Source organism: Trifolium pratense, linkage group LG3 (genome assembly GCF_020283565.1).
Source record: "Trifolium pratense cultivar HEN17-A07 linkage group LG3, ARS_RC_1.1, whole genome shotgun sequence".
Lineage (NCBI taxonomy): Eukaryota > Viridiplantae > Streptophyta > Magnoliopsida > Fabales > Fabaceae > Trifolium > Trifolium pratense.
In genome coordinates this window covers 13,388,009-13,411,134 of record NC_060061.1, presented here as the reverse complement: position 1 = coordinate 13,411,134, position 23,126 = coordinate 13,388,009, and the positions used below count along the sequence as shown (strand labels likewise).

General features: G+C 34.1%; 1 protein-coding gene across 2 annotated transcripts; it reads left to right on the top strand.

Annotated features, from left to right (window-relative positions):
- Nucleotides 1-5,849: 5,849 nt before the first annotated feature.
- LOC123918748 (protein CHROMATIN REMODELING 4) lies at nt 5,850-22,189 on the top strand. Of its 2 annotated transcripts, none has more exons than XM_045970892.1 (11): nt 5,850-6,445; nt 7,858-8,162; nt 9,198-9,299; nt 9,415-10,182; nt 13,369-13,476; nt 13,574-16,333; nt 16,553-16,710; nt 17,727-17,841; nt 18,423-18,499; nt 19,296-19,944; nt 20,037-22,189. In XM_045970892.1, exons 2-11 carry the CDS (start codon nt 7,965-7,967, stop codon nt 22,005-22,007), a joined length of 6,906 nt encoding a protein of 2,301 aa, XP_045826848.1. In that variant the 5' UTR covers nt 5,850-6,445; nt 7,858-7,964; the 3' UTR covers nt 22,008-22,189. The 2 variants fall into 2 exon arrangements, with proteins under 2 accessions (XP_045826848.1, XP_045826847.1); XM_045970891.1 differs by having other exon boundaries at nt 6,162-6,445; nt 7,921-8,162.
- The last annotated feature ends 937 nt before the right edge of the window (nt 22,190-23,126 follow it).

Below are 23,126 nucleotides of genomic sequence, written 5' to 3'. Positions count from 1 at the left end.
TTAATAATTTACAGGTTATATTCATATTAATATGGGAACATAATTTTTTTGGTTATATCTACGCGCCTTATATTTTTACTCATATATTAATAAAGTTGTATATATTTTTATTAATTTTACGAGTTATACTCATATATTAATACGAGGACATCATCTTTTGTGTGAATTCTGAGGGATCTATATTTTTCTTCTTATTAATAAGATTTTCCGTTCTTTAATAATTTATGTAGCACGTATATTTATACTCATATATTAATACCAGAACCTTTTTTGTTTTTAATTTCTACAAGATTTATATTTTTAATCATAATTTAATAAAAAAATTAAATTTTTTTATAATTTTACGGGTTCTAATAGATCATATATTAATACAGAGACCTAATTATTTTGTTGATTTTTACGAGACCTATGTTTTTTATTAATATATTAATAAGGTTGTCAATTCTTTCATAATTTCTACATGACATATATTTATACTCATATATTAACACAAGGATATAATCTTTTGTCTGATTTCTGCAGGGCTATATGCTTTTACTCTTATTAATAAAGTTTCCAATTTTTTACTATTTTTTGTGAGATCTATATTTATACTCATATGTTAATACAATGACCTAATGTTTTGTGTAATGTTTGTGGGACCTATGTTTTTTACTTATATTAATAAGCTTGCATGTTCTATTGTATATGCGGAACATATATTTATACTCATATATTAACATGAAAACTTATTTTTTATGTTGTCTATTTTTTTTTACAATTTTACGGGTTATACTCATATTTAATATTTAATACGGTGACCTAATTATTTTGATGATTTTTGTGAGACCTATATTTTCACTAACATATTAATAAGGTTGCCTATATTCTAATAATTTTTACGGGACTATATTTATACTTATATATTGAATACACAGACATAAGTTTTTGGTTATTTTTACAAGACGATGTTTTTACTAATATATTAATAAGGTAGCCTATTTTTTCATGATTTTTCCATTATCTATATTTATTTATTTTTTTTTGAACAAAATTCATATTATACTAATACGGATATCTGAGGCTTTTTTGTGATGGTTTTACCATTGTTCTTTTTCTATTTTTTTTTACCAAATATTATATCCTTTCTTATTTATTTTTTTATCTTTTGAATTACTTTCTAGTAAATTATTATTTCATGTTAGCAAGTGAGGAGCGGCAACGCCGCGACTCCCGTGCGGACGCACGGGTGTCCAGCTAGTTTTTTATAAATAAATAAGATAAGGATCAAAGTGTTACAAAAAAAAAGATAAAGGACCAAATTGTTACAAAAAAAAGATAAAGGACCAAAGTGTTACAAAAAAATAAGATAAAGGATCTGTAGTGTAATTTTGCCTTTATTATACTAAATAGTCTTTTTGTATGTTTTTATATTTGGTTAATTTTCTTTTATAATTGGTGCGATGACTCATCCTTACAATTTTTTTTACAATCATCCTTACAAAATAGTTATATTTCTTTCTTCTCTAATTATAATATTATTTTATAAAAATTTAAAAAAATTCCCTAAATTTAGGATCCGCCACAAATTTTTAAATGCATTTATTATTCTTTTTCAAACATACCGCTTATTAATTTTATCAATGTCTTTGAATATGAAAAATCAACCATAAATATATTTATATACAAAGAATAATTTAATAGTAGTGACATATTTTTTTCTTTCTTTCTTTTTTGATGGAAACAATGACACATTTTTAAGACAAATTTATTACTCCAAAATAATTTCCTAATAATCATGGTTTTTGTCAAATGGTTGATATAATAAATTACTGAAGGAGTAATGTTTTGAGTCTTGGATGGAAAAAAAAGGGAGGACATAGATCATACAGTATCTCATTAGTTTCTTGAAATGTTGGCCAATAAAATGCAGTACAAGATGCATCTAACGGTCAAGGATGACAATCTTAAAAGGCAAGAAACATTGGGAAGCAACCAGCTTGTAGGTACCAAATAAGTAGTAGACTAGTAGGTGGTAAAAAAGTACAGAAATTAACTATTGCATTGTAGATTCATGTTGCATAGTGTTTTTTTGACGAAGTGTTGCATAGTGTTAAAAGCTGTTAGGTGAACTTCATTGGTATTACTATTAAGGTAAGATTATGTTTGGGATCCAGTTCATTCCTAAGTTTTTAGTAAGGGTAAAATTAAAATATTTGAGGTATAAAAGATATATGGGAGACCTAGAGAGAAAACATCGTTGAATTCAGCATAGTAGGAAGTTGTTTGCTATATCAATTTTTTACTATTTAACCGGTTTTTAATGACTAAATTGGCATAGAATAATAAGAAATAAAGTGACACCATTAGTTGTGAAACAAGTTCATATGATAATTTGATAATATAATCATTATTTTTATTGTATAAAATAGTAATAAAAACCAACAAGGTTGGTCATAGCGCACAGCGTAACAAATTAATATTCAAATAATTTAATTTTAAATAAATATTTATATTTAGTGTCCGACAAAATATTGAATATGACCGTGTCAAGTAGAGAGAATCTATAGAAAACCGATAAAAAATAATACTAATAAATAAATAATAAATAACTATTTTTATTTTCTTTTGAAGTTTAACGAGTCTAACAGTCAAACTGAGGTGTTGGACAGTGGATGATTGCAAACTAAAATTTACGAGTTAAGATCCACTCTATTTCGTATTCTTTCCATTTCTTCCATTATTATATAATAGTTTAAGAAATATAAATGCAAAAATGTGACGTTTTAAAATCTCTTTTATACACCTCAAAACTTTAATAGTGAAGGAAATAACAGTAATAAAAATAACCAACAACGAATTTATCTGAGTAGTAATGTTCATGATCCCCTTAATGCTATGTTTGGATTGGTGGTAAAAGGTGGAATGGAATGGAATGGAGGGGTAACTAACTAAATTCTATTGTTTGGATTTGCAAAAAATGAATGGAGTGAAATGGAATACAATGGAACTCATTCCATCCCATCTCATCGAATCTTATAATTTTCTTTCCCCTCCAAATTGGGGTGTATGCAATGGAATGATATTTTTACTCCATTTCGCTCCGTTCCACTCAATTCTATTATATTTCATTATGCTCCATTCCGTTTTGTATCATCAATCCAAACAGAGTCTAAGCATGTAGTCAAGGGTTCGATTCTTGGCTTGTGCTATGGAGAAAATTTGGTTGGGAGTGGAAAATCCACCTTGTGTGCCCCACATGTTCCCCCGACGGATTTTGCATATTTTCGGTCGCTAAATCGGTCTCTAAAGGCGATATTTCTAGTAGTGAGACATGTCTAGTTTGGTCGTCAATTTGAATGAATAAATATCATCGTTATTTTATTTGGCATCAACCCTCTAATTTATGGATTTGGATCCTCTACATTCACCTACATATAGTTTATTTTTAAGGTCAAATAATTTATAATTATCATCTACCATATTATCTCTCTCCCTCCATTCTCCCTCATAACATTTCTGCACTAAATATAATATAAAGTGAGTATAGGTGAATGTCAGATTTTTGAATGTAGAGAATCTAAATTCCTAATTTATATGAGAAAGGGTTCTCGGTAATCTAAAGTTCGACCGTGAGGTAAAGAAAGTTTGGCAAAAAACCATTCCCACTAAAAATCAAACTCGATTTCTCTCGAACTAGTAATAGGAGAGCTCATGAACCACTTCAGCTCAATCACCTGGCTATCATTGTTATTTTTAGTATATTTTTTTGACTAAAATTAAATGATATTTTGCGAACAAAGCCACAATATTCATGTTAATTGCATAACGACAAATTGCATCATACAATTATGATTGTATTTAAGTGTCTGGAATATCTATGTCATCCAAATATGTAGCATTGATGACACTTAAATCAACATTGATTGGATATGCACTGGATCGAGCGAAACTAATCATTCAACCTGAAACAATGAATGCGACACTAAGACGGAAAAAAGATGCACCACACAAAACTCAAGATTTGTAGGATTGTTGACACCAGAGTCGACATTGATTGAATCTGCAATATATCGAAACAAATCATCTAATAACCTGAAACAAATGAATATCGCACCAAGAAGGGAAAATAATATATATTGCATCAAGACATGCAAATAAAATACACCGTACCAAAACGAAAAATAAGAAAGAAACAAATATGTGGAAATAACACTTATTTATAACTAAAAGAGAAAGAAAAACAAATTAAAAGATATATATTAAAGACAAACATTTTTTTTTGTGTTAACTCTACGGTTCTCAGGAAAAGGTACCCGATAATTTTGAGCTCGGTTGCGAAGTAAATAAAATATGATAATAAATTATTCCCACAAAAATTGAAATAAAACAAACTTTTTTTGTGTTTGTTTTCACCACCAGTATCCGCTCACTTGATCGTCTAATCTGGTTCATGTGTCAATTTTGACATCAAGTGGTTTCAGTCATCTCTCGATCGCAGTCGTGGGGATCGAACCGTGGTTCTTCCTATCAAATCTAGCTCCAATCACCACTGAACCAATTAATGATTGATAAAACAAATATATATATTTTTTTTACTAATTAAACAAACGTATTTTTTAGTTAAAAATAAAAAACAAACATATTTTCTCATCTAAAGTGACGAAGTTATTGAGGATCTAGTTTTACATTTTTGTTATCATTATTACAGTCTAGCTGTATATTTTTTTGCTTTAATAAGAGAAGATATACTGTATTATATATAGCTTATAAATGCGATCACAGGCTTAATAATAAATAGAATCTTATATAGATTTTGACTTAGATACATTATTTTCCCAATTCTTAATACGACAAGATGTAAAGTCCTTAAAAAAAAAAGAAGACAAGATATAACAATAAAACCCCAATTTTTGATGATATTGATCACTGTTAGTAAGAGTAGTAATTGCAATAATAGACTAATTGTAGTAAATAAACCACTTTTCAAACTGATTCAAAATGAGCACGCACAAATTATATCCTTCAAGGACAATAGTACACATTCACTTTCACTTATGGAAAATAAACAAAGGACACAATCCTATAATCCTAGTTCCTACATCCTATATATACGCACTACCAAACTAAAAAGCCTATAAAAGATAAAATAAAGTAAAAAGCCATATTAGTATATAATGTAATTACTTATATTAGTATAATTTATTTCCGTTTTTCACAAAAATAAATATAAATATTTTTGTAAATTTTCTTTAAGTCCTAATATCTTCTCGGCCTGAACTAAAATTTTCACCACAAATTTATTCTATAATAAAATCCTTAGTTGGTTTGTGGTGATTGACGCTGAATTTGGTTGGGAGGAACACAATTCGATTCCCCGCAACTACGATCGAAAGAGGTTGAAACAACCTGATGTTTGAATTGACCTCCGAATCAGATTAAATTGACGTTGAAAACAAAAAAATTATTTCTATCAAGTAGCGTACTATAGCCGTGGATAAATTTATGCATTTTAAACGTGAAAAAAACTGTTTCTATTTAATAACATATTAGAGCAGCGAATAAACTCGTGCAGTGTAAACATAAAAAGTGTGTGGAATTTGAAGTTGAATTCAAACAATTACATATCAGCGTTTTCGCGACTACTAAATTATAACAAGAAAATATTATAAGTAATTATTTATCAAAAAAAAATAAAATGCAACGCACCATTAACAACATTGTCAGATCGAATGACCGAAGTTTAAACTAATAAAAAATTCAAAAATTGTCAAATCAAATGTTATAATCGAAGTTCAAACAACTACTCTCTCGCTTATATATGAATTTACGATACTTTATCATTTCGTCTGTATAAAGAAAAACCAAATGCAACCAACACAAGCAATGAATGATGAAACTCATCACGAGAATGAACATGCATATGAAATTGGAATGATAAACTCTCACTCTATCACACACAGTCTCTACAAACTTAAACACAAACAAGATTAATGTGACTGATAGAATTATTATCGAGTACAAAATGGAAAAAAGAAAGAAAGAAGAACAAAGCAAAACAGTACTTGTAATGCCACGTGTCATATTCAGAGTGGAATCATCCTTTTTCGAAGGTTGAAACTAACAGCAACAACTCTCTCTCTCTCTTAAAACTTTCTCTTTCCACTGTGCCATGTCAGATCTTAAGCTTGTCCTATGACCCCGGCGAATCCGTATTTGTATGTGTCTTTCTCTCTCTAAAAAACTTTCTCTCTCTATAAACACAAACATCACAAACCTATTCTATCTTTCTCTCTCTATTTATACATTTGTCTGCCCTTTTCTCGTTTTCTCTCTCTCCTCGAATCTCTCGGTGCTGTATCCATCTCATCCAAGCCCTAAACACTTCCTTTGCCCCTTTCTCAATTCCCTTTTCAATTTCATGCAATTCATCTATTTATTCATCTTTGATCCATCGAAAATATTGGTATGCTTCTTAATTTCTATTGTTTTTGCTGATTTTTTTATTTGCTTCTGTTGGTTTTGGGGTTTTTGTTTTTGTTTATGTTGAATTTCAGCTAGGTGTTGTTTTCTTCTTGATTTTTAAGCCAGTATGTGTTTAATTGTTGCACAATTTGTTTGATTTTAATTAGCTTGAATGTTACTTGGATTTTGAACTGGTTTCTTCAGTTGAATAGTGATTTAAATGGGTTTATGAGTTTTGTTGTTTGTAAGTTTAATTTAATGTGCATGATAATGGTTTAGCATTTTGGAGTTAATTGCTGGTTTTCATGAGAAATTTTTTTGTGTGTTGTTGAAATTCAGCGACTAGCTAGCTGTTTATTGTGTATGTTTCATTAGATTGGATTTTATTATGTTAGATTTAGTACATTTAATAGTTTTAACATCAAAGTGTTGCTTAGTTGTGTGTCTATTTTGATTTGAATAATCTGATTTGGTTGGATTCATTGATGATTTTGGATTGCGGCAAAATTGCAAATCTTATAGTATCTCGAGAAAATGTTTTATACTATGATTTTTGTTTGGGGGGAGGGGGAGAATTGTTGGTTTTAGGTGTAGGAAAGAAATATTTGTTTCAAGTTTTTTTGTTTGCTTAGTGTGTGAATATAGTTGCAAATGGGGGCCTAAAATTTTCATTCTGAAACGAAAACATATCATCTGCTTGGTGTGTCAATATAGTTGCAAATGCTTGCTGTGCACATCACGTCGTTTCTGCTTAACTTTGATTGCCACATTCATTTGTAAGCCTAGCTGACTGATATTAGCATGTTTTCCAACCAAACTTGCAAAATTTGCTGTATGACACACAATGTTGTTAAATAGTCATGACAGTGTCATTATAGCATAATTTTTTTTTGAAGAAATCGCTACTGTTCTGTGATACGCTATTTTTTATTATAAACTATTGTAAAGTAGCAACTATAGGCGCCATAGCATTGTAGCGTAGCAAAGTTTGAGCAAACTGCTCTTACAATGCGATCTGCGACGGACAACATTATGACGCTAATTTATTCTACATTCCATGGACTCATTCAATATCTTAACAAGTATCAAGTTAGAAATTACTTTTCTATTTAGCTACTATGTTATTCACTTCAACCTCGGGGTTTCAGTCTTACCTAAGACCTATCTCATGACTTACCTTGGTTGGAATTTCTAAATTCATTAATGTTGAAATAAGTCACAACTTAAATGAACGAAAAATGCATAGGACTTCTAGTAGCATTGGTGAACGGTTCTCTAGTTTGGCACACTCCTTAATCCTTTTTCTGGTGATTGTTGAACTTTACTTAATTTGGTTATGAGAAATATTGTTGATTACAAGGGTTAATATATAGTTATTGTTTAATTCTATTTTTCATTTATTATTGTTTGCAGTATTGGCTTGTTGTGGACCTACCGATGACATGCTGATGGCGAAAGTGTTGATTTCTTATGCAGGGCACATGTGAATAAAGAAGGAAATCAAATCATCTGCACCTAAAATGCTTAACAGGAACTGGGTTTTAAAGCGCAAGCGGAGAAAACTTCCCGTAGGACCAGATCAGTCCGCTGGTAAAGAGCAACCCAATGGTAAAGAAGATAATTCAGTAGCATCTGAATCTTCTAGGAATGCTTCAACTAAACGTATGCTAAACACTGAAGAAGGCACTGCTAACGCTAAGAAGAAGGGACATGACGGGGTGAGTTCCTTATTGTGTCTAATTGGTTAGTTAGGGATAGTTTACCTTGAGTTAGACCTTTATAAAGAAGGGGGTAAGCAGGAAACACACTGAAGCATTTTTATTTTTATAATTCCATATATTTGGATTACTTCACTGTTTTGATGGATTTGCGTCTTTGAGAGTCTAGACAATTGCTGCTAGATTTCTTATCACTTATGCTATGTCATTGTCACTGTTGAGGGGCTTTTTGATTTCCAAATGAGGTATGAAATGTAAATATACGGTCACCTATAATTATGGTCATTTATGTCCATTATTTGTTGAATAGTCCTCATAAGCTGCTTGGTTGCTTCTTGATTGATTACAATTATTAAGCTATATAAGTAAAGAGGATCAGCCTAGATACACCAAATTCAACATACTTTTTAATTCTCTAGGATTGCGTCACGGTCTTAATTGTTCTGATACAAATGGCTACCACTTTTTGAATTATTGTTGTTTGGCAGCTCTGCAGCATGATGCAGATGGCAATGTGTTATGTATACATTTATTTGGTGTTAATGGTTGGAGAGAAATGTAAAAATATTTGAAAGAGAAGTACATACCGCCGTCTCTTGTTTGGGAAAGAATTGTTTTGGCTTTTATGGTGTCAGCTGACGAGATTTTTTAGTGTTCTCTGTCTGATATAGCGGACTTGTTTTCCTGATATTATTTTACTTGTTTAGTCTTTATTTTTACCTTTAAGAGGATATACTGTCAAAACATTTATTTCTAATAATTTTTTTTTCTTATGGGACATACGCCGTGGGATTAGATTTAGATGCGTTGTCATGTGAATAATTTTCTCTTATTTTGTTTGTTATGTATTTTATTTTCTAGCTGCATAGTGCATATGTTATCCTGTGTGTTCATAATTTCATCTTTTTTCAATTAATAATATTTTATTTATAGAATTATTTTTTTGGATGCTTCCAATTAAGTCTTTTTTTGTTTGTTTTCATATACTGTTAGTTTGAACGCTCTAACTGTGATATAATAAAACTTTTGATCCAGTATTTCTATGAATGCGTGATTTGCGATCTTGGAGGCAACTTATTGTGCTGTGATAGCTGTCCTCGCACTTATCATTTACAGTGTCTTGACCCTCCTCTTAAGGTATGGTTGTTTGAGTTGGTTTTATGTTAAGCTTTTCAATATTAATTAAAATGTCATGATTCTCAAGTTGTCTATGTGTATTTGTTTTGATAATTTGTGATGTTATCTCCTGAAGCGTATCCCTATGGGGAAGTGGCAATGTCCAAGGTGCTTTGAAGAAAATGATCAACTAAAGCCCTTAGACCACCTGGATTCAATTTCAAAACGAGCGAGGACGAAGACTGTACCTGTAAAATCAAAAGCTGTAGTTAACCCCATCAACCTGGAAAAGGTTTCTGGAATTTTTGGAAATAAACATGTTTCAAAAAAAAGGTCAAGCAAAGCAAAATCTGTTTCAACTGTGGGAGGCAAATTCTTTGGAGTGAAACCATTGTCTTCTCCAGTGGATGCAACTTGTAGTGACAAGCCAATGGACCCATCTCTTGAGAGTTGCAAGGAAGGAACTTCATCATGTGTGGATGCTGTTGACAAGAACTTGAACTTGTCCCCAACAGCCTCGCCTGTGGACACGGTGTCAGCTTCACCTGATAAGGAAGTTTTATCTCCCTCTAAAATTACTAATTTAGATGCAAATGATGACCTGCTGGAGGAGAAGCCCGATTTATCTTGTGATAAAATTCCCTTTAGAAAAACACTTGTTCTTGGTATTACTGCTGGTGGAGAGGAAATGAGGAAAAGGAAGCTTAAAGTTATTAATGATAATGCTAATCAAAAGAAGCATAGGACTGAAAAGGGGAAATTGTTTGTCATTACTCCTATAAAGTCAAAGTCTGGAAATAATAAAGTAAACAAGAAGCAAAAGTCCAAAACGCACAAAATTTCTACATCTATATCAAAAGGGGATGTCGGGAAAAAGAAATCAGATGCCCAGCGGAAAGACAAGGTACTTGTTCTGCCTCTAATTTCTTATATGATGTTTACTTCTAGGAACCTATAAAACATCTTAATTGTTTATAGTTTAAGAATTGTCCTTTTTTTTTAATAATCAAGAATTGTCCTTTTCACCCCGCATGACATCAATTTTGGACCATGGGGGACTATATCAAATGAAATACTAATCGTACTTCCGTACTTGCCCTCCCTATTATATTCATACCATATGCAAGTGAAATGCTATTTTTGCGGCACTTCATGCATTTATTGGAACTTCATTAAGAATGCATCTGCGATGTCCAACTTATGAAAGGGTTAATGATTGTTGCCTTCAATTCTGATGACTCAAATCGGCAACAGAGAAGATCTTTAAAAAGAATCATTTTGCCCAAATTATGAAAAGGTTACGATTGTTGCCTTCAATTCTGATGACTCAAATCAGCAATGTGAAAGATCTTTGATATGAATCGTTTTGCAACAAGTGTATCTTTTTTTAAAAGGCATAAGTCGCATAATCTGCCTTCAATGCTCAAGTTTATTTTCATTTGTTAATTTCTATGCATTTCCCATATCCCAGGCTGCTGTAAGCTTTCGGCTAGGAAAAAGTAAAGCTTGAATGTATTTCCCACATTGTAGGCTGTGTAATATTGTAGTAGATGTAGACCACCAAGGGTATGTTCCCTTAAATATTTTGAGCAAGATGATCAGATACGCAATATCACATCAGGTAGAACAATTCAAAAGTTGGAACCTACCTTTGTGATAAGGGAAGTAATATGCTAATTTTTCACTCGATATTTTCTCTTCATTCTCCGAAATGTCTTGACCTTACATTTCGTACATGAGTAAGTAAAACTTCTAGAAACAATACACCTTCCAGAGTTGGTAGAATGCCATTTAAAACGGATTGCAATTACTTCACGTTATGACAATGATCGTGCTAAGCCGTTCTTAGAATCAAAGAAGCTTAATACTTTAGTCATTGACTAATGCGAGCCAATACTAAGCTTCTTTGATTCTAAGAACGGCTTACCACAATCATTGTCATCAGTTGAAGTAATTGCAACATGTTTTAAATGACATTCTACCAACTCTGGAAGGTGAACTATTTCTGGAAGTTTTACTTTTCCATATGTACAAAATGTAAGGTCAAGACATTTCAGAGAATGAAGGGAAAATATTGAGTGAAAAAGTAGCATATTACTTTCCTTATCACGAAGGTAGGTTCCAACTTTGTATTGCCCTACCTTTGTGATAAGGGAAGTAATATGCTAATTTTTCACTCGATATTTTCTCTTCATTCTCCGAAATGTCTTGACCTTACATTTCGTACATGAGTAAGTAAAACTTCTAGAAACAATACACCTTCCAGAGTTGGTAGAATGCCATTTAAAACGGATTGCAATTACTTCACGTTATGACAATGATCGTGCTAAGCCGTTCTTAGAATCAAAGAAGCTTAATACTTTAGTCATTGACTAATGCGAGCCAATACTAAGCTTCTTTGATTCTAAGAACGGCTTACCACAATCATTGTCATCAGTTGAAGTAATTGCAACATGTTTTAAATGACATTCTACCAACTCTGGAAGGTGAACTATTTCTGGAAGTTTTACTTTTCCATATGTACAAAATGTAAGGTCAAGACATTTCAGAGAATGAAGGGAAAATATTGAGTGAAAAAGTAGCATATTACTTTCCTTATCACGAAGGTAGGTTCCAACTTTGTATTGCTCTACCTTTGTGATAAGGGAAGTAATATGCTAATTTTTCACTCGATATTTTCTCTTCATTCTCCAAAATGTCTTGACCTTACATTTCGTACATGAGTACGTAAAACTTCTAGAAACAATACACCTTCCAGAGTTGGTAGAATGCCATTTAAAACGGATTGCAATTACTTCACGTTATGACAATGATCGTGCTAAGCCGTTCTTAGAATCAAAGAAGCTTAATACTTTAGTCATTGACTAATGCGAGCCAATACTAAGCTTCTTTGATTCTAAGAACGGCTTACCACAATCATTGTCATCCGTTGAAGTAATTGCAACATGTTTTAAATGACATTCTACCAACTCTGGAAGGTGAACTATTTCTGGAAGTTTTACTTTTCCATATGTACAAAATGTAAGGTCAAGACATTTCAGAGAATGAAGGGAAAATATTGAGTGAAAAAGTAGCATATTACTTTCCTTATCACGAAGGTAGGTTCCAACTTTGTATTGCTCTACCTTTGTGATAAGGGAAGTAATATGCTAATTTTTCACTCGATATTTTCTCTTCATTCTCCGAAATGTCTTGACCTTACATTTCGTACATGAGTAAGTAAAACTTCTAGAAACAATACACCTTCCAGAGTTGGTAGAATGCCATTTAAAACGGATCGCAATTACTTCACGTTATGACAATGATCGTGCTAAGCCGTTCTTAGAATCAAAGAAGCTTAATACTTTAGTCATTGACTAATGCGAGCCAATACTAAGCTTCTTTGATTCTAAGAACGGCTTACCACAATCATTGTCATCAGTTGAAGTAATTGCAACATATTTTAAATGACATTCTACCAACTCTGGAAGGTGAACTATTTCTGGAAGTTTTACTTTTCCATATGTACAAAATGTAAGGTCAAGACATTTCAGAGAATGAAGGGAAAATATTGAGTGAAAAAGTAGCATATTACTTTCCTTATCACGAAGGTAGGTTCCAACTTTGTATTGCTCTACCTCATGTGATACTACATATTTGATCATCTTGCTCAAAATGTTGGAGGGAACATATCCTTGAATGCAAAAACAAAGTATGAGAGTGCAGATTGACAACACACTAGCATTTGATTAATGACTAGAATACCGGAGATAACTATTGTATGAGATGATCTCTATAAATACATTCACCATATATTGTATAAGAGCAAGTTTAAACATATCAGATCTAGACATTTCTTTAGTGAGATTTTTTTTAGGTTTGTGTCATTGGGTTAGATTTAGGAATATCAGTAGCTGTGTTTTATAGGTTTAAAAGCATTTATGATGTGATAAAGCATATTAAGTTTACTTTCTGAATTTATTAATCCTTCTATCTTATCCTTCATATATATTGATATGCTAGCTGAGATTTAGAGTATATTATTGTTGATGTGATATTGCATTTGCGTTTAGCTGTAATGTAAGCATTATTTGCTTTTGCTTGGGTGCAGAAATTCTCTCAGGTAATGAAAGACACATCAAATGAGCTTGATAAAGCAGGAAGCCAGTTGGACGGAACTTTAATGAATGAAGACAGTGCTATTCTTGAATCTCTGCAGGTAACCATCTATACACAGCTGTTGAAGAAATTGCCTTCCTTGTTATCTTGTATATGATTATCATGTCTTCTTTTTTACTTTTGTATCCATCTCACAGGTTGATCGAGTCTTAGGGTGTCGAATACAAGGTGAGGACACAAACTCCATACGTCACTTATCCTTGAAAGCTGGGGATGACTCACCTTCCGGCGATCTGGTAATGTCAGAAAACCAGAAGCTAGTTGAAGATAATTCTGCTTGTGATAATGATGTGGATGTTGAAATAGCAGAAAATCTTGATGATCCTCTAAATGTCAAAAGTTCTGATGAAGGAAAGTTGAAAACCACCGATAGAGTGGAAAAAATTCAGGTATACAAGAGATCAATAACAAAGGAAAATAAAAATGGAAATCTCATAAATTCATCGAGTAAAGCCACTGATGATTTAGGCTCCTGTGCCAGGGATGGTACAGATCAGGATGATTATGAGGTATCTGCTGAACAATTGGAAAAGGCAAATGCCATGTTGGAGACAGAAGAGAATCTTGATGTTGTTTTAAGAGATGACAGTGAGCTTCCAAAAGATTGTGAGATGCATGACTCTCTTAAAACTAAACAAAAGGAAGTGGATGTGGAGAAGGGAATGGGTAACAGTGTTGATAATAAAGTTCAGGATGCTATTGGGGTTGAATCTGCTTGTCCAAATGGAGAGAAAGTTTCCTATGAATTTTTAGTTAAGTGGGTAGGAAAGTCTTACATTCATAATAGTTGGATTTCTGAATCCCACTTAAAAGTTATTGCAAAGAGAAAACTAGAAAATTACAAGGCAAAATATGGAACAGCGACAATAAATATTTGTGAGGAACAATGGAAGAATCCGGAGAGGTTGCTTGCTATTCGCAATTCCAAACATGGAGCATCTGAAGCATTTGTTAAGTGGACTGGAAAACCTTATGATGAATGCACTTGGGAAAGTTTAGATGAACCTGTGCTTCAAAATTCTTCTCATTTGATTACACGTTTTAAAATGTTTGAAACTCTCACATTTGAAAGGGATGCATCAAAGGAAAATTCAACTAAAAGAAGCAGTGACCGTCAGAATGATATAGTTAATCTTGCAGAGCAACCTAAAGAGCTAAAAGGTGGTTCTTTGTTTCCCCATCAGCTTGAGGCTCTGAACTGGTTGCGTAAATGCTGGTATAAGTCCAAGAATGTGATACTTGCTGATGAGATGGGGCTTGGGAAAACAATATCTGCTTGTGCTTTTATTTCATCTTTGTATTTTGAATTCAAAGTTTCACGTCCTTGTTTGGTCCTAGTACCTCTTGTCACAATGGGTAATTGGCTTGCTGAATTTTCATTATGGGCTCCAGATATAAATGTTGTTCAATATCATGGCTGTGCAAAAGCAAGAGCCATAATTAGGCAGTATGAATGGCATGCAAGCGATCCAAGTGGATTGAATAAGAAAACAGAAGCCTATAAATTTAATGTGCTTTTGACTTCATATGAAATGGTCCTTGCCGATTATTCACATTTTCGGGTAGTTCCTTGGGAAGTTCTTGTTGTTGACGAGGGTCATCGACTGAAGAATTCAGAAAGTAAGCTGTTCAGCTTGCTAAATTCAATCTCTTTTCAACACCGTGTTCTGTTGACGGGCACCCCTCTCCAGAACAACCTTGGTGAGATGTACAACTTGCTTAATTTCTTACAGCCAGCATCATTTCCTTCCCTATCTTCATTTGAGGAGAGATTTAATGATCTTACAAGTGCAGAGAAAGTTGATGAATTGAAAAAACTAGTTTCTCCTCATATGCTTCGCAGACTTAAAAAGGATGCCATGCAAAATATTCCTCCCAAGACAGAAAGAATGGTTCCTGTTGAGTTGTCATCCATCCAAGCTGAATATTATCGTGCAATGCTTACAAAGAATTATCAAATATTGCGGAACATTGGGAAAGGTATTCCTCAGCAATCTATGCTGAACATTGTGATGCAACTGAGGAAGGTCTGCAATCATCCATATCTCATACCAGGAACTGAGCCCGACTCTGGATCTGTTGAGTTCCTTCATGAAATGAGAATAAAGGCTTCAGCTAAGTTGACTCTTCTGCATTCTATGCTAAAGATTTTGTATAAGGAAGGTCATAGAGTTCTTATTTTCTCACAAATGACAAAGCTTCTTGACATCCTGGAGGACTATTTGAATATCGAATTTGGGCCTAAAACATATGAGAGAGTGGATGGCTCTGTGTCTGTAGCAGATCGTCAGACAGCAATTGCACGCTTCAACCAAGACAAAAGTCGATTTGTTTTCCTACTATCCACCCGATCTTGTGGACTTGGGATAAATTTGGCCACTGCTGACACTGTCATCATCTATGATTCTGATTTCAACCCTCATGCAGATATCCAAGCAATGAATCGAGCACACAGAATTGGGCAATCAAATAGACTTTTAGTATACCGGCTTGTGGTTCGTGCCAGCGTTGAAGAGCGTATCTTGCAGCTTGCTAAAAAGAAATTGATGCTTGATCAGCTTTTTAAAGGTAAATCTGGATCTCAAAAAGAAGTAGAAGATATTTTAAAATGGGGAACTGAAGAACTCTTCAATAACTCTTGTGGACTAAATGGAAAAGATACAAGTGAGAATAATAATAGTAACAAAGATGAGGCAGTAGCAGATATAGAACATAAGCATCGGAAGAGGACTGGTGGTCTTGGTGACGTATACGAGGATAAGTGTACAGATAGCAGCAGCAAGATTTTGTGGGATGAAAATGCCATTTTAAAATTGCTTGATCGTTCAAACCTTCAAGATGCTTCAACTGATATTGCTGAAGGGGATTCTGAGAATGATATGCTGGGCTCAATGAAGGTGAAGTAATTGACTAAGATCTAGTAGATACAGTATTTATTTGGTTCTTTGAATTTCTTACACGAGAAGAGAGATAAAATTGTCTGGAAACTAGATTTTGTACAAAAACATAACCTACATTTTATGTACTCTTAATTTGATCGTATCACCATGCTCGTAGATACAGGTGAATATATTAAATGCTCTGCCCCTTATCATGGTTGATTTTTTCTTATGTAGGCCCCTGAGTGGAATGACGAACCGACTGAAGAACATGTAGAGGGTGAATCCCCTCCTCATGGAACTGATGAAACGTGTGCACAAAACTCTGAGAAGAAAGAGGATAATGCAGTGATTGGCGGTGAAGAAAATGAATGGGACCGACTATTGCGTTTGAGGTAAGGAGCTTCTATTTCACAATTTCCAAGTTCTGTATAAATGACTATGCTGTATAAGAAAATATCTATTTAATAATAATGAAAAATGTCATTTTAAGGTCCATTATGAACTTAAAATATAAACGTGAGAGATGCTTTTGTTGCCAGAGAGCACTGTAGATGAGGGCAGGGCAGTACCTCCTTGTCAGAAAATGAAAGCAGAGGTTTATGATACCCATTTAGACTTGTTTTACTTGCCTCTGTTGGCATGAGGCTTAGGTTTTGTCAATCTTTGGGTTTTTTTTGCTTCAAGGTTTCTGTTAGAATTAGTCACATGGTTTGTGTAGTTAGTCACATGTGAAATATGCATAGCTGTAGAATCCCAAATTAGTCGCCAAATAGCATTAGAATTGGCAATCAGATTAATTTGTAAATACATTATAAATACGGCCTTTTGTGGTCTGATTAGACACAGAAATTCAACTTTTTCATTTTCTTTATGGAGGTTTGTTTATATTCCAAGAAAATGAGTACATCTTTTGAGGTGATTTATAGTTCTTTTCCTTGTTTTCTTCCTTTGTTTCACAATTCACATCCATTAAGGATTAGTCTTGATCCTTGTATTCTGTCTTTAATTCTCTTAGTTTCTCTTTTAGTAAAACTGCTTTTTTGTATACAAGCTTTAGTGGTCAAATGAAGACAGAAGGCCCAGGAATCAGTTGTATTTAAACATGGCCATCACGTGAAATCAAAATGCAGGCTGAACAATACTTGTTTTTTACATGTAATTACTTATGAGAACTGAAGTAGCATGCAATGAACTGTTTGATCATGATGGTGAAGGAGCTATGATTAATTTACAAGAAACCACTTTTTATAAATGAAAATCTTCTAAGTAAAACCTGAACAGGTTTTTTCTTTATAAATGACAAATGATTATTTTTGTGCTGCATGCATTTGGATAGCATAGTTAGCCATCAAGTGGTGTGACTAATGTCTTAGCTTGGATTTTATTGTACATTTAATCTGGTTTGTAGGTGGGAGAAATATCAGAGTGAGGAGGAAGCAGCTCTTGGTCGAGGGAAGCGGCAGAGGAAAGCTGTTTCTTATAGAGAAGTATACGCTCCACACCCAATTGAAGCAGTGACTGAGGTAATTTGCTTTCTTTCTGCTAGTAAGTAGAGTCTATTTCTTAATAAGCTGTATTAATTCTAATTGGGAGATGGTGACTGATGAGAAGTGTTTGTTTCTGATAAAATCTCAAACATCTTCCCATATGTTTTTCTCAGTTATTCAAGTTAATCAAATTTATGATTGGTTAAGCTAGGTTTAGGGCTTCCTTCTTTCTCATTGATCAAATGCTTTTATGGATTTTGTCAAACTAGAACTTCTTGTTTCTTCAGATACTAGTTTCTGACTGGTAGCATCTTGCTGTATATATGCTTTCTGATTTAAATAGCTCTGTGATAAGGATCACAACATTTTACATCATATCTGACACCTTCAAGAATTTAGCTAGGTTTGAATTGGTTTCTTTAGTGTGATCATATGACTCTCTAAACAATAACATGCATAGTTATGGAATGTTGTTACATTTGACATGAAAATTTATGTTGTAATTTAGATTGTTCATTTGCTTTACAACTTTTTGGTTTTTTAGTTTCTTATTTTTATTCTTCCTGGCAGAGATTATGCTTTTTTAACATTTTCTATTGATGTGCATGTTCAACCAGAGTGGCGTTGAGGAGGAAAAAGTACCAGAACCTGAGCGTGAATATACACCGGCAGGACGAGCCCTGAAGGCAAAATTGTATGTTTTATTTTTCAAGCTTTCTGAATTACATTAAACTTATTAGACATGATAATAAAGGTTGAACATGTCATCAGTACCGTTGGTTGTTTTTATGGCTTCTTTCTGGTATTCTGCTTAGGTGTCTTTCATCGGGTTTCTTTTAACAGTGTGCAGGAGGGGGTATATGTATTAGGTGCTATTTGGTTATGATCCTCTGTACTCTTGCTCGCTGTATTATGTGTGTGCATTGATCTGATTAGTTATAGCGGTTAGGAGTTAGTGTCAGTTACAACCGTGACCGATTCAATACATAAATAATTCCGAGTATAGCACTCACCATCATAGTTCAGAATACAAAGAATATTCAGAAATTCTTTTTTGTTGTCTCCCAATGTTTCCTGTTCTCAACTCAACATGCAATACCAATTCTTTCAGAATGCATTGTATTGAGGAAGTTTGTTTTTTTTTAAGAGTGTTCTGGTATATTTTCAAAAAGGATGTGTTAATATAAACCCTTTATGCTGTAATTTTGACTTCTGGAATCGACTTACCTGGAGCTCTTAGCAAATCTTGCATGCGAATGATAAATTGATCATGGTAGTTTTTTTGTTGTTGCACAAAGATGGTGGTAGTTTGAGCACTCAAACATTTTAGGTTTAAATCATTTCACTCTAATTGGTGATTTTCAAACACATTGGCCAAAATATTCATGTATTTTGGTAGTTTGATTGGCACTGTTATATCCGACGTTTTTTAGATTCATGATAAAATAGGTCCTTATTGCTGAAATATTGTACTTGTGAATGATCAACAGTGCTAAACTCCGTGCTCGGCAGAAGGAACGACTTGCTCAGAGGAATGCAGTTAAAGAATCACATCCTGCTGAAGGACTTCTAGGTACTGAGTCACCCGTGCATCCTCCAGTCATTGCCAAGGATGGAGATCTAGGAGCTGAGCCGATACATTCAGTTCAAGAAGGAACTTCTATCGACATAGAGGACAACAAAAATACTCAACTTTCAGAAGCTCAAAATAGCAATGCTGAGAGGATCGAGAAGATTTCAAAACATCAAATGAGCCATCACTTCGATGTTTCGGTCAACAATCCAGGCCGATCTTTATCTGAATTTTTGCCTCCAAATTACCACAATAAAGGGAGGGTTAACATGACAAACTCTATGCCAAGCAACAATCTATTGCCCGTTCTAGGACTCTGTGCTCCTAATGCTAATCAAATAGAATCATCAGAGGGTAACACTTCAAAGTTAAATTGGAGACAAAATAGGTACGTTGCCAGACAAGAGTTTCCATTCAGCCTTGCTCCTTGCACTGGGACATCCATGGATGCTGAGGCGAGAATTAAGGAAAAGACAGCAAATACCAAACTATCGGATGCATCAACAGAAAATTTACAACAGAGTTTCAAAAATAGCATCTCTGATAACTTTCTCCCATTTCTTCCAGTATGCTCTCTTAATATGCTTGTAGATTTTTTGTCAATTATGGTTGACTTTATGCATGTGTCACTATGATTGATGTCTTTTTGTTGTTGCAGTTTCCACCCTCTATGCAAGGAAAGGAATCTGATGCATTTGAGAGTACAGGTGCTAGATTCTCCACTTTCCAGGAGAAAATGGCCCTGCCAAACCTGCCTTTTGATGAAAGGTTGCTGGCGAGATTTCCACTCACAACTAAGAGCATTCCAAATTCACATCCGGACCTCTTACCTAATTTGTCTTTAGGAGGCAGACTTGAAGCTCTAAATGGATCTATGCAAGACCTCCCAACATTACCTAATTTCAAAATACCCCCAGAAGATTCATTTAGATATAATCAGCAAGACAGGGATATGCCTCCTACCTTGGGTTTAGGACAAAGGCCAACCACATTATCATCATTCCCAGAAAACCATCGGAAAGTTCTGGAAAACATAATGATGAGAACTGGCTCTGGACCAAGTAGCTTATTAAAAAAGAAGTCAAAATCAGATGGTTGGGCTGAAGAGGAACTTGATTCTCTCTGGATTGGTGTTCGTAGGCATGGAAGGGGTAATTGGGATGCCATGCTCAGAGATACCAAGTTAAAGTTTTCAAAGTATAAAACATGTGAAGAATTATCAGTGAGGTGGGAGGAGGAACAAGTAAAGATCTTTCAGGGGCCAGCTTTTCCTATGCAAAGATCATCTTCAAAGACAACCAAGACTACCAAATCTTCACATTTTCCAATCTCTGACGCAATGATGGAAAGGGCCTTGCAAGGTAGCAAATTTCTTTTACCGCCAAAATTTCAAAACCATCTGACTGACATGAAATTAGGATTAGGTGGTCCTGCAACTGGTCTTCCACATTTTAGAACAATAGATCGACCTAGTCTGCAAAATGATCACTTTGCACCTCTTCCATCTTGGAGCCATGATATAAACAGAGCAAAGTTTCTTGATGATGCTTCTGCTGAAACATCTGATAGACCAGGAACTTCTTCCAATGTGCCGACAGAAAGACCATTTCTGCTCAATTCTTTTGGAACAAGCAGCTTGAGTTCTTTAGGTTTGAATTGCTCAGGAAACATTAATATACAACAACAGGAGGATGAGCGTGTAAACACCAAGCGTGGAAAGTTGCCTGTACTTCTGGATGAATCACTGAACGACATGCATGAGAGTAGCTCAGGATTGTTATCCAACCCCATCAAACCAAATCACATGAATTCAAAAGGGGAGGAAATAGCTGGAAGTAGTTCTTCGAAAGACAAGCTTCCCCACTGGTTACGACAAGCTGTGAGTTCTCCTGTCAAACTTCCTAATCCTGAACTTCCTCCCACAGTATCAGCCATTGCTCATTCAGTTCGCATGCTCTATGGAGATGATAAGCCTACAATTCCTCCATTTGTTATCCCCGGACCACCCCCCTCCCTACCGAAGGACCCCAGGAGTAGTCTCAAGAAGAAAAGGAAGAGAAAATCACACAAGCTGTTTCTTCCAGATTATTCTCCAGACTTTCACAGCAGCTACCATGGTGATAATGGTGCTTCAAGCTCAACTCCTTTCCCACCACCATTTCCTCTACTAACTCCGTCAGGACCTCAGCACATTGAATCTGACCTCAACTTGCCCCCTCTTAATTTAAAAGTGGCAAACCCATCACACTCATCGAAAAAGACAAACTTAGGACTGTCTCCTTCTCCTGAAGTGCTCCAGTTGGTTGCATCCTGTGTTGGTCCTGGCCCTCTTCTTCCCTCAATTCCCAGTTCTTCAAGCTTTCATGAGAGCAAGCTTCCATTGCCAACAAGGCCAGTTGGCAGAGCCAAATTCAAAGACTCGGAAGGTGCCTTCAAAAATAAGAAGCCTAGGCAGATTTCACCAGAAAATTGGAGTTCATCTGAAGAGCATAAAGTAGAACAAGTCCCTGATAGTGGAGATTCCAGCAAGACTCAGTCAGATCCCTCCCGGGTTGAACAGCCCCATGGAGAGGAGGTATCATCTGAAGGAACAGTCTCAGATCATGATGCCAAGGATCAGGAAACATAACTGTAGTAGTGTCTTTTGTTAAAATATTGAAACCATATTCTTTCTTGCTGCTGAAGCCTTTTCACCAATGTGCTAGAAATTTTGTAGGTATGACAGTGAGTGAACTAGCAAATATAGTATTGTTGAGAACATGTAAAGTTTTTTCTCCAAGTGAAATGAAATATATAGTGTTGCTTGCTGTGTATTGTTTGTACTTTGTTGCCCTTTTTGTCTATTATTGCATGGCATTTTCGCAATTGGAATGGGACAACAATAATTCTTCATATAATCCTTACACCTTGTATTAGTATGAACTGTGAAGTATGCCTTTGGTAGGTCATGCCATCTCCTTTAAAGAGCTCAATTCTACAAATGTTATTTTTTTAGAATTTAAAAGCAACATGTATTATGTGAAAACTGATAATCTGTTATTTGTTATTCATCTAATAGAATTAAATGGAATCTCTGAATTTTCCTAATTTTTTATTTCCTAGACATTGCAAAATGTTTGAACTCTTAATATGGATTTTTTTTTAATTTCTTGTCAACTTGTTCTCCAAGGTAGATATAAATTCCAAATTACTCATGTAATGAGTGAGTATGTTCAGGTAAAATTTAATTTTATAAAATATTACATTATCTTAAAATAGTGTTAGATTTTATTTTATCTTATTATCTTAAAATAGTGTTAGATTTTATTTTATCTCATAATAACTCTCCTATGACATCATTTAGCATAGAGAGGAAATTGTGCATTTGATGTTTGAAAGAAAAACTAAAACCATATCCTTTCAAATAGAAATCGATGTTAGCTGTGTCTTCTATTATAACTTCCAAAATATCAAAGTGAAAGAATTGAACCTGAGATCTTAAGAGAGGAACATACTTTCAGGTCTCAAGCCAATACCACCAGACCAACCTAAGTGAGTTTCATATATCACTTTTTTAATGTAGCAAAAAAGTTAAATTTATTTATAATAGTAACTAGAGGAGTATATATCGATTATGACAACCAATTAGACACATTTTGTGTTTTGACTTTCATTGACTCAAGTGATCGAGTTAACTCAAGTGATCAAGTTAAATTGGTCTTCGTCTTCGACTGGCCGTGTTTTCAGTATATACACTGGTTAGTTCAAA

Excerpts from the sequence above, each read along its gene's own strand:
- LOC123918748 (XM_045970892.1), top strand. The coding sequence starts at position 7,965 with ATGCTTAACAGGAACTGGGTTTTAAAGCGCAAGCGGAGAAAACTTCCC. Across the intron at positions 10,183-13,368 it reads ATGCCCAGCGGAAAGACAAG|AAATTCTCTCAGGTAATGAA; the intron begins GTACTTGTTCTG and ends GCTTGGGTGCAG. Across the intron at positions 19,945-20,036 it reads ACTTTCTCCCATTTCTTCCA|TTTCCACCCTCTATGCAAGG; the intron begins GTATGCTCTCTT and ends TTGTTGTTGCAG.